Source organism: Dromiciops gliroides, chromosome 3 (genome assembly GCF_019393635.1).
Source record: "Dromiciops gliroides isolate mDroGli1 chromosome 3, mDroGli1.pri, whole genome shotgun sequence".
NCBI lineage: Eukaryota > Metazoa > Chordata > Mammalia > Microbiotheria > Microbiotheriidae > Dromiciops > Dromiciops gliroides.
In genome coordinates this window covers 624,479,348-624,491,521 of record NC_057863.1, presented here as the reverse complement: position 1 = coordinate 624,491,521, position 12,174 = coordinate 624,479,348, and the positions used below count along the sequence as shown (strand labels likewise).

The following is a 12,174-nucleotide window of genomic DNA, read 5'->3' as shown; positions in this document are numbered from 1 at the left end:
CCTCCTATTAGGAAGTTAGCCCCACCCCCCATCCCCAACCACATAACTCCTGATCTCTCACATCAGTTTACTTCTCTTGGTTTCTCGAACTCTGTTCTCTTCATCAGAAGCACTTCAAAGTCCCCTCTTCCATTAAAGAGCCATGTTTTCTCCCTGTAGTATTATATTTAGCTTTGCAGGGTGATTTATTCTTGGTTATAAGCCTATATCTTTTGCCTTTGGAAATATTATATCTCAACTCCTTTAATTTATAATAGAAACAACAAGGTCTAGTGTGATCCTGGTTGTAAACCCTTAGTACTTATAATGGGAATTCTGGATTTTGCCTATGGCAAAACCCCTATTGAAGTCACCTTTGGGATCAGCTTTTAGGAGCTGATCACGGGATTTATCTCTTCATTTGGCTCTCTGGTTCTAATATAGCTGGGCAGCTTTCATTTCTAATTTCTTGAAACAGAGTGTCCAGCCTTTGTTTGTTTATTTAAATCTTGGTTTTCGGAGCACCCAACAGTGCTTCCTTGACCTGTTTTCCAGGTCAGTTGTTTTTTATATCATATCTTCCATTTTCTTCCATTTGTTCAATCTTTTGATTTTCTTCTAATATTTCAACGAGTCATAGAATCACTGATTTCTCTTTGGCCTGTTCAGGTTTTCAGAGAGTCCATTTCTTGGGCAAGGTTTACTATTTTTTCTTCTAAGCAATTTATTCATCTATTTCTTTCCTCCAAAGCTTTTATTTCATTTTTTAAAAATCTCTTGCTTCATTTGTTCCAGATATTCATCTCCACCTTTAGCTCTTGAATTGGATTGGGTGCCTGGCCCTGTTTAGTCTCAACCTGGGTCTTTGGGGTTTCTGTACTGACCTGTACCTCCTGGAATTAGGTGCCCCCCTCCCCCCTTTGTGCCCCAGACCTTTGAGGTTCAGAGTGCTGGATATTCAGGGCTGCCTATGGCACCCAAGGGCAGCGTACTAGGGATCTTAGAGCTTCTGGGAACCTGGACCATCTTGGTCTGAATGTTGCACTGGGCATTGACTCTCCCTTGGTTTTCTAAGGTTCTCACCTTGGGATTTGGGGACCATCCTGGGCTTTTCTCTCTGCTTTCAATGCCTCTGGTTAGAGCCTTGTAGGCTCTCTGTGTCTCTGGCCATCATTTGCTCTCACTGGGAGGCTGTGTCTGCCTGTGCTTGGCACTAGTTTTCCTGAAAGGACCCTTTCCTAGTGCCCAGGGACTTCTGGCTGGCTTTTTGTTTAATTCTGGAAGAGGTCAGTCACTGTAGTTTCTCATTGGATTTCTTGATGGTTATTTAGTCTGGTACATTTTCCCAGTTTTTGCTGGAGTAAGTGTATGGGAGTGGGGCAATCAGACGGACGTCTTGGCAAGAAATTGTATCTTCATTTTTCAGACAGAAGGACATCAAGATGTAAAAGGACTTGTCCAGGGTTCTATCAGGAAGGGAATGACCAGGGTGAGAACCCAGACTTTCCAACCTGAAACAAATTAGGAGGCTCTTGTAATTATATGGGATCCTATAAGGTAATAAATGTTAACCCATCAGGTAGCAATAACTTGTGGGTGTGATAGAGGAGGCTTTGCCCATAAGCTGTTAGAGATCATGGACAACATGTCCAGAAGTCTGGAGATCCCTGAATGTCCCAAATTTAGGAAAGGGAGGAATGGGTCAAGCCCAGTAATTTGCACATAGTAGATGTTGTCAGTGTTTGAATTAAACTGATTGATTGATTCTCAAAAGCTCTGTATCATGACTGTCAAGATTCTGGCATTAAATGGATAACTAACTTATGAGTACTTAGAAAAGGAAGCAGTAATCACTGAGAATCAGCATGGGTTCACCAAGAAGAATGCGGGACCATTCTCCTGTCTCCTTTCTCCTTTTGACTGGTTCCTTAGACTGATAAAGGGAATGGCACAGACACATTGGAGCTATATTTTAGCAAGGCAGTGAACAAAGGCTCTCCTAATAATCTCTTTTCTCTTTCTTTCTTTCTTTCTTTCTTTCTTTCTTTCTTTCTTTCTTTCTTTCTTTCTTTCTTTCTTTCTTTCTTTCTTTCTTTCTTTCTTTCTTTCTTTCTTTTGGCGGGGCAATGAGGGTTAAGTGACTTGCCCAGGGTCACACAGCTAGTAGGTGTCAAGTGTCTGAGGCCGGACTTGAACTCAGGCCCTCCTAAACAGAGGGCTGGTGCTTTATCCACTGCACCACCTAGCTGCCCCCTCCTATTAATCTCAGTGAAAATTTTGCATTTGCATCTGGTTTAACAACTTTAGCCAAAGGTGCGTTTAATGAATTGATGTCAGCTGTGCGGTGCTCTCTAGCGGCATGCAGCATAGCACAAGATTCTGTACTTACTCTTGTCCTGCTCAGTGTTTTTGAGTATTTCAACCCAAGTGAAGGCCATGATGTTGGCTTGTGAGATTCCTTATAGTGTGAGACTGGGCCTGATCACTTATCGTGTCTAGTGAAGTACTCTATTCAACAACACCTCATCATGCTCCAACTTTGGATCAGAACCCACAAGATGACTTTTTATTTTTACCGCCCTGTGAATTCACTGATTTGGGGAGCTCTGGTGAGGAGCTCCCTGTAGGAATGCACATTGAGTCTTTGAGAATCACTGAAGGTGCCCCAAGGTGAAGGGCCTTGTCAGAGACAAGGCTTGAACCCCCATCTTTCTGACTTCAAGACCGACCTTCTGTCCACCATGCTGGCTGCCTTGCTGACACAATGAAATTACTATGGGTGTTTGGCAAGCCTGGTGCCTAGGGCAGAAACCAAAGAAAAAAGACTGCTCAGGTTCTGAGTGGGGAAATCTCTGCTTCATGGGAACAAGTCGTGGGTGTTTTAGTGGACCAAGAGCTCTGACCACAGCTGCCAACAAAGCCAGTGCAGCTTGGGCTCGGCTGCATTGCTAGAAGGAAGTGGGGCATCCTAAACCAGGAAGAGAGGCAGCGAGGTCTGCTGCCTGATACACTCACCAGGCAGAATCTTGAGGGCACCACATTTTACCAGAGACACCACATCCTGTCCAGCGGAGGGTGACCATGATTGGTGAAGAGATTGGATCGTAACTGTGGGGGAGTGGAGTGGAGGGATTACAGTCATCTTCTCATTGGTAAAGGGCTGTTAGAAAAGTTAGCAGATTTATTTTGTGTGGTTCCATAGAGAAAACTAGGTCCAATGGCAGAAACTAAAGGCAGACGGACAACTTCCCTATAAGAACTTTCTAATATTTACAGCTGTTCAGATTTAGACTGTATTACTTTATGAGGTCATGAGCTCTCTCACTGGATGTGACATAGCAGAGGCTGGTTGGCCACCTGTTGGGGATCTTGTCAGCACTGGACCAGATGGCTGCAATGTTCTCTTTCTGGTTCTTTGGGTCTAAATTGGGTGGATCCTGATAAACCTGGCCACAAATTTGTAGCTCATAGTGCACCCGAGTGGCTGGTGAATACTGCTATGGATGCTGCCTCCTGAGGAAGGGGCTTTCTCGTCTCTGGAAAGGAGAAGTGAAAAGATGGTCCTCTTTTCCCCTCTGAGGCTCCCAGGCCTTACAACCTCTAGCCTTGTTGTAAGAATCTGGCTACTGAGAGATGTTTGAAACACTCTTTAGTTGTCTTTTACTGTCCCAAAGCAAATGTTTGTTTTGGTGCCAGAATGGAAATGTTTCCATTTGTGAAGCAAATGTTTAGAGCCGAAAGAAACATTTGGGCAGCCAGGATGTGTCAAAATAGAACAGATGCTTGCCTTTTAAAAACATGCTTTTCCCAACACCCTTTGTGTCTGGCTGCTATGAGTACAACAACAACGGGCCAGAGACCGGCAAGAGAGGAGCACTTGCAGGCCCCTGCTAATTGGCTGTGCTCTGGGGTCTCAGGCAAGTCTGCACCTCCCTCTTTCCTGATTTCCTCATCTCAAGATGAAGACAGCCTTCCTAAGCTATTCTGTTTGCTAGCTGCGAGGACTGTTTTCAAAGCTTTTTTGTTTTTGATTTTGGGTTTTTGTGCAGGGCAATGAGGGTTAAATGACTTGCCCAGGGTCACACAGCTAGTAAGTGTCAAGTGTCTGAAGTCAGATTTGAACTCAGGTCCTCCTGAATCCAGGGTCACTGCGCCACCTGGCTGCCCCCTTCAGAGCTTTTTTAAAGGTACTTTGCAGATAGGAAACACATCAGTCTAAAGACTGATGGATCAGCAGAGGTCAAGTGACCTCGTGCGGGGAAATAGTGAGTTGGGAGAGCTTTGTGTATGTGACTGGGAGCTGGAATGGGATGGTCAGCCAGCTTCAGAGAGCTGAACTCGACCATCTCTACCACCCAGTTCAGCAGCAGAGTTCTGTAGTTGGGGTTCTCTGGGCCTCGCTTTTCAAAACGAAGGCTTTGTGAGCTGCCAAGGAGCAGGCTGGGAGTGTAGTTGAGGCATGTTGGTTCCTTTGGTCGCCCCCACGTGGCAAGGTGAATGCTGATGACCTGGGTAGCCTTTGGCATGTACCACGTCTATGGTTGTTTTTTTTTATTAAGCCAGCCCTTGGTTTTCTGTAGCAGAACCCTTCCCCTCCCTCCCCCCACACTTGTTCAGGCTGTGGGCTCATGGCCTTGCCCTGTTAGGCAGTCCCAGTCACTGATAGTGTTTGGTTTCCTTTTGGTTTACTCTGTGGAGCTGATGACCCAGTGTCCATGTAGATCTTGTTTGTTTCTAATTTGGCTTAAGAGGAGGGGGGCAGGAATCTTTAGGCTCTAGATCTAAAAATAGGCCTCAGAGATGCTGATTGGAAACCCTCCCAATCTCGTAAGAGAGATCTCAATTTGTGTTCCGCAGAGGGGCAGCTCACTTCCGTCTTGTTCACCAGTTATACTGCTCCCCAGAGAAGCTCAATAAATTTTATAGGGAAGTTTCCTCCTTGTGCCGAAGGAGCTGAGCTCAGTGACTGGTGTGTTGCAGATAATTTAGGACTGAGAAAATGTGTCTGCCTTTTGGGAAGGGGTGTCAGAATTTCGTGTACCAAAACTTTTGAGTGGCGTTGATTTGGCTGTGACTTTGATTCTCCTGGGCACTGTACTTTGTAACAGATTCAGAGCTGAAAGTGCTCCCAGGGGCTGGACCGTGCATACTCATGGCTTGCTTCTCCATGTCTTGCTGCTACTTCTTTGAGAGTGATTTCTAATTATGCTTGAAGACGTATTGAAAAAAAATACCCAACTTACCTCCAAGACCTTCTTGAGCCCCCCAAACACGGGCCTTAGATTGTACCTGTCTTCCCCTCTGCTCCCCCCACCCCGACCCATGGGGCAGAAAGACTCTATTCCCCTTCACACAGAAAACTGCCTTCAAAGGAGTGGCGGACTTGGTCTCTCTTAAGGGCTTGTCATCTGGTCTGTAACACACCTTTCAGGCTTCTTGTCTTTAAACTAGCAGTGAAATACATTTTGTCCTGGCTTATAACACAGTGATTTATGCTGGGAGCCAGGCCTGGGTGATATCACAGTGTCCTTTTGTCTTTGTGTTGATTTTTCTCCCACATTTAATGTATTTAAGGGATATATTGTCTTTCTGGTTCACTGGGATTGGTACAAGTTTTAATGGGAAGTTCCCCCCAGCTCCCTGTGTTTGGAGAAGAGAATTATATTCTTAGGTAGACATTTTTCTTTTGCTCTCCCCCCCAACCTCCCCAAGATGGCAGGAGGCCGTGTTTTGTTGCTTTTTGAAATAGCATTCCTGCTGAGCATTTTTTAGGAAGGATACCGAGAGGACATTTGATTTCAGCTCCTTTTCTTAGTGTCAACTTTTTTCTCTTATTATTTGAACTTTCCTCATTTAAAGAGAGGGGGAAGTTACAAGACTTGTTTGTAATTTTACACATCAAGATCTCTTAAAATTGGGGGTAGGGGCAGCAATCCCACTGCCAGATCCTTGGATAAATACATTCCATTCGGGACGATGCTATTTGTAGCTCTGCCCCCCCAAAGACAGTGCCAAGTACCCTAAGGTACTTCGATCTGAGGATTTCGATCAGAAGAAAAGGAGAGCAGATTTCGGGTTGCTGGATATTTTCACCAAGCGAGTCAGGCAGGTTAGGGGGTGCAGGGGGGAGGAGGTCCCATAAACAAGGTGATATATAATATTTTTTTTTGTTCTCCTTTTAAATAAATACCGATCAGCTTTATGTTCAGAGACAATAGGAGCCGTTGGCTTAAATTTGCAGTTTACTGTATTTATGGCTGTAATATCAAGGTGCTGCCGTCGTAATTTCATGCCCCAATGAGAAGAGCAAGGTCGAAGCAAATGCTTCCATCGGCATCTGCTAACACACTAACTCATAAACAAGGCCCGGCTGGATCAGGTGGCACGGAATAATACAGGCTAATGAAATACAGCACAGCTTTCCATTACTGTTAGTTTTTACAGTGTCGTCATTACGTGTAATTTATGTTTAAAAAATTCAATTTTATACAAGGCACTGGGAAATAGGGGTCTCCAGGTCATCCAACGACTTTTAAAGGCTCGGAGAGTCCTTATTGCACTCCACTGTTCCAACAAAATGTTAATAGTAAAATAAAAAAAATACTTTTTCCACCCTTCTCTTTCTCCCCCTTCAACCTTTTCTGGCTGAGTTGATTTTTCTTTTCATTCAGAGAGATTTTTCCCCACAGCCAGGGAGGTTCTCTCTTGCCATGGCTTGCCGGCCTGTATGTGTGTGTGTTGGGGGGGGAGGGGCGGTGACCTCGGCTGTGCATCCCCAAGCTCCCCAGGGGTCACCTGAGCAGGAGCAGAGAGCCCATTGAGAACCTCTCCTGATCCTCCTGGCCTGTGGCTCAGTGGCCTTGTTCCTGCAGAGCCCGGTAGAGTGCCTCCTGTCTAGGACAAACTCCCACTGAGCAGCTGGGGCTTGGCAAGAAGCTTCCCACGCTTGCCTTCTCTGCCCTCACCTTCAGTGGCTGCTGGGGAGGGGGTGGGGGTCAGGGGTTAGGGGCGGAGGAGGAGCTCCCAGAGACCCAGAGTCCTGGAGGGCCCTGAGGCCCAGCTTCTTCCAGCCCATAAAGCTGACCAGTTTTTTGTTTTGTTTACTTTTTAACAGACCCCTTCCAGAAAAGCAAAACAAAATAAATTTGTCTTCTGCTTAAAAGAGGGAAGTGAGGGGTACAGGGAAGGTAGCAGCCCTCAGCCATTGTTTCAGTTGCCTCTCCAAGAAGCGCTCTTAGGAGGGGGGCCTCCCCAGCCTGGGAAAGCAAAGGCTGCCGCCCTTCCAAAGCTGGGGGGTGGGGGAGCAGGCTGGAGTGCTGGCTTCTAGCTTGCAGAGTTTGCCCCGGCCCTTGGTCCAGTGCTTTCTGAGAAGCCAGTGGGCTTCAGGGTTTCCTGCTTGCTCAGCCTCCAGCCTCCATCCCTGGCTCTCCCTGGCAAAACTGGGGGGGCCGAACCTGATAACCCAATGGGTCTTTCCAGGCTTTCATTTCTGTCAATCCTTGGTTTAAATGAGCAGGGCCACAGCTCTTAGAGGGGCTTAGGGCTCCTGAAAATTGCCAAGGGGCGGCAGTGAAGTTCCTAAGAGAGCATCTGAATGCAAGGAACACTGTTGGTGTAATAGAATGCAAATTGAAACCTAAAAGAAAATTTTAGGCTTTATGAAAATTATGACTAATTCTTCCAAAGGCAGCAGCTCTGAGGAAGAATTAGAGGGCCGGGGGAGGGGGAGGAGGGGGGGGGGGCTTCTATGCCATAGGATTAGGAAGCCAGGCTGCTCCATCCCTCCACTGTGCTCAGTCCTTGCTCAGTACCCTCTGCGGTTAGATTATTCCTTGCAGATAGCAATCAACTGGAAGGAAGTGTGTGTGTCTAATTTGCATGAGATTATTTAAAACAAAAAAAAAAGGTCTGCATTAGTCAGGGTGATGGTAAACAACGCCAAGAGATGCCTTTCATAATATAGCCGGTGCCTCAGCTTTCAAAGCCAAATAGAATTCACTTACAATTGGCAGTCTCCTTTATTGTTCCTTTTAACCTTTTGGATACTGCGCGGTCTTAATCTCACTGTTTGTGAGTGGTGGGGGCTGGGGCGAGGGGACTTGGGTGTCATCTCTGCCCAGACACATCCCGAGGCAGAGACGCTTCAGCACTGGGAGAAATTGACCGTCCTATGGAGATGTCTCAATCTACAGAAAAGAGACAGAGACAAAGAGACGAGAGAGAGAGGACACTCAGTGAAGCATAGAGACTGATCTGTGAGGGGTGGCTGGCTCTTATGGGGGGTCACAACAGCAGGGGGAGACCAGAAGGACATTCTCTGCCATCACACTTTGTTACTCTCGGAATCGTCGACAGGGAGTTTGCAGCCAGGCTCCACTTGTTCATTTTCCCTCGTTAGCTCGTCGATGAATAGGAAAGTCTGAAGTTTTCTGGAGGCAGAGTATCATCACCTCTTTCCGGAAACTTGACGACCTGCAGGTTCTCTCTCATTTCTGCCTCCCTCACCCATAGACCTCAGTGTGACGTAGTGGCTGGGCGGCCGGGCTGGGAGGCGTAGCCCCTGCTTGTCACTAGTTAGTGGTTTGACCTTGGCATCTATCGTGTGAGGGCGCCCTCCCAGCCCCGGCTTTCTGTGTCCTGAGCTTCCTGCCCAGCTCTGACTTCCCTTCCTAACATTTTGTATCTTCTTGCTAATGTTATGTTAGCCTGAGAAATAGGTAAATCGAGTAGCTCTTCGGTAAACTGAGTCCCTGGCTCTGGAGGTGAACTAGGGGAGGTGGTCATATCAGGCATCACAGATGTGGGGCATCAGGCAGTAAGCTCTGGAAAAGAGATCTCCGTCATGGGCACTGCTGTAATCATACAGAAGACATGGTTTCTACCCAGGCTGCAGGGCCATGGGGCAGAGCACTAGTCAGAGCGTCCTGTCCCTTTAACCAGCTTCGGCTCCCACGGCTGGAGCACCGCCTGTAACTTACTGTATATTTCCCCAGCGTTAAACATTATCATACTTGTTTATATTTGAAAGAGCCAAAAGGGAAAATGAGAATGCAACTGAATGCTCCTTTTGGGAAAATTATCCTCATTTGCAGCCAGCGGCTGACAAGGCACGCGAACCACCAGGTTTATAAAATTCTGCCGTGTGCCAGTGACCGGCAGCTCGTGCTGACGTTGGCATGTGCCGCTTTCTCCTCTAATGGCTGATTATGAACTGGTTAAAAAGGTTTCTTAGCTGATAGGCCTTTGAGGCCATGTTCCCCCCCACCCCTTCCAGGGTCTCTAAGGACTAGAGGTTAGGAGCCTTGGGTCATCGTAGTTGCAAGGCCTTGCCCTACTGGTCACCCATTTCCTTCATCCTTAGGTGTAAAAGGAAGGTCAAGCAGCAAGGCTGCCCGGGTGAGCAGGGGCTGTCTCCCGTCTATCCCATTTCTGGGTTCACCTGAAACACTCAAGCATTCCTAGGGCCTTGGCCCCCCCCCCCCCCCCCCCGCCCCCCACCCCGTCTGCAAGGATGCCCAGCACCGGCAGGGGGATGACTTGTAGCCAGGTCGCCAGTCCTAACAGGGGCCAGCCAGGGAGAGAAGGGGGGCCTGCAGCAGCAGCAGGAGAACCTGTGGTGGCCACACACCCACCAGGATGGAGCCGGGCAGGGCTACGCTTTAAAGCGTTAATATGCTCCATCTATTAGCCCCTTGGCACAGAGTGCAAGGCACCGGGCTTTTGAAGATGCTGATCCTCAGAACCTCCTTGTACTTCATCTACCCCTAGGGGCAAATAGACCGTGCTGTGGGCCTCTAACGGAGCCAAAATGCAGAGCTGCAGACCAGATGTGGAAAGCTCTCTGCTCCAGTTTAAAAGCTGTGTGTTGTGGCTGGACTGGAGATGGGGATTCCGGGAATGGCAGGGGCTGCTCAGGGCAGTGCTTGCTTGCACACTGGCAGTGGCCCCTGCTTGCTCCCCTCACCCTGGGGGCCAGGGCTTTAGTGCATATCCACAGTGGACATCCTGATTGATCCATTGGCTCTCTAGGGCCCAGGCTCTCTCCTTCTCTCCTCGGGGCGGGCCCTCACAGTGACCGCCCTCTCTGGCAGTTCTGTTCAGGAGCCTGGGTTAAGGACTTGACCCAGATGTGTCTCTTGGCAAGTTTGTCATGTGCTTTTTATTCCTTCATGGGAAAATCCTCTCCACATGTTGTAGCCACTGTAGATGGCGCCCCGATATTCCTCATTGTCCCATGTGCAAAGTGGCTAAAAGAGGAGAGAGGGAATTGAGAGAGAAAGATGAGGACAAGAGAGGAGAGGGAAGGGAAGGGGAGAGAGAGAGAAGAAGAGAAAAGAGATAAAGGGAAAGGAGAGAGAGGAGAGAGACAGACACTAGCCAAAGGCGATCTAGACGACAGCCTATCATAGGCTGGAGCAATAATCATCTGAAAGTTTGGGCCTGGCCTTGTTTTGATCTGTTTTCTTGTTTTATTTTCTTCTTTACATTCTATATCCCATTCATACTAATCACAGTCAGTCCTGATTTTTCTTTTTATTTCTGCATTTGTCATAAAATAAAGCAAATTATTCCCGTCTTCGGAAACGATCTAGACTAATTAGTCGTCTCACCCAATAATTAGTTTTTTGTTTCCCTGTCTGTTTTCATGCATTATTGTTAGTTTTTTCCCCTCTTTTTTTTAACACCATTACAGATTAAAATGAGCCACATTTGCAGTTGATGGTATCTGTTTTCGGGGGAAGAATGGAGAATTGCAGTACGGAGCGACTTCAAAAGCAGCAATAAACTCAAGGATAAATTAAGGAAATTGAATGAGCCACATTTGGAAGCAGCGTTGAGGCTAATATTCTGTCGCTTAAGGTTAAATTGCAACAGAGAGAAGTTCCAGAGAATCCGAAATCGGGGAGGCGACAGCCCAGGAGTCCCCGAGCTCGATGTTGTACAGCCGAAAGGGTCCTATCTCACCGAAGATTTTGTCCGAGCCACAGAAAGTGGAGAAAGGTGCTAACCCGATATCATTTCCTCTTCCCTCTCAGGGCTGACAGATGAAGAGATTGACTTGGCTTTCCAGCAGTCGGGCACTGCTGCCGATGAGTCTCAGTCCTTGGGCCCTCCCACCCAGATGGTGCCCCTCCAGCCCCCTCACCTCATGCCTCAGCCATACAGTAAGTCACCCACTTCCCACTCTGGCTTCGGCCCTGCTTGGCCTTCTGGACCTCTCGGCTGCCCCGGACTGGGCTCACCTTTCTCCCTCCTTTTCCCTTGTCACCGTAGCTTGCAGATCATTCCTATCAGGGAGAACCTGGGAAAAGAGAAATCCTCCCTAGGCTTCCCCACAACGGAATGTGACCCACCTGCTCCTCTTCATCAAACGGGACAAAGTTTTGTCCTGGTCTGGAAGATAAGGACTCATGTGAGGCTTAGGGTAGCGTTTCCAGCCTTTCTGATGCACTAAAGGACTCCCGCTTTGCAGACAGTAGGTCCTGGGGCTGCCGCATTTTACTGTTTTGAGGTAATAAGAAGTCTCTCAACAGTTGAATGCCCGGGAAAGTTTTCTCCTGCTTCCAGTCGCTCAGTGAAATCATTTATTTTCTTATTATTTAAAATTTTTTATTATAGCAAGTCTCGATCCATCTTTTAGTTTTTAAAAATTGTCAGATCCTGGCTTATTCATTCATCTCTGGTGGGGTCTCTTTAGGGGTTTCCCGATTAAAATGTAAAAATCCTCTCTCTTAATTGCTCTTAATTGTGTATGAATGTTAATCATGAGGTTTGTTATGAAAGCTATTTTAGAAGTATAGATTGTGGCAGATAATGGCAGCAATATACACCCCCCCAAACATAGAAGGAGGCGCTAAGCTTCCTTTCAGGTCACATGGATCCTTGTGCCACAGATGAGGTGGAGACCCCTGGGACTGGTAAATAGCCTACTTCCTCTTTTGTTCCTTTAAAGAAATTCCGCAGTGCTGCCGGTTGGCCTTCCTTCCAGATGTATTTCCTTTGTTATCTTCTTCTTCCCTGGGTACTTCAGAAGATGGCTTTGGGATGTCCTGGGTTTTTTGTTGTTGTTGTTGTTGTTTGTTTGTTTCTTTTTGTTTTTTCAAGCTTTAAAATTGTTTTTAACATCAGGTTCTTAGGGGCAAGTCTCAAAGAGACAAATCTATTTTGCTCATCTGGTAGCTGATTTCCTTTCCT

At 47.2% G+C, this 12,174-nt stretch overlaps 1 protein-coding gene across 2 annotated transcripts in view; it reads left to right on the top strand.

Moving 5' to 3' along the window:
• PEX14 (peroxisomal biogenesis factor 14) overlaps positions 1-12,174 on the top strand; it is a 152,629-nt gene that overhangs the window by 109,107 nt on the left and 31,348 nt on the right. The window contains exon 4 of one of the 2 annotated variants that reach the window (XM_043995744.1): positions 11,016-11,144. The exons of the other annotated variant lie outside the window; for it this stretch is intronic. Within the exon in view, the coding sequence (XP_043851679.1) occupies positions 11,016-11,144 (129 nt within the window). The remainder of the gene's footprint in view (positions 1-11,015; positions 11,145-12,174) is intronic. 2 annotated transcript variants of the gene reach the window in all.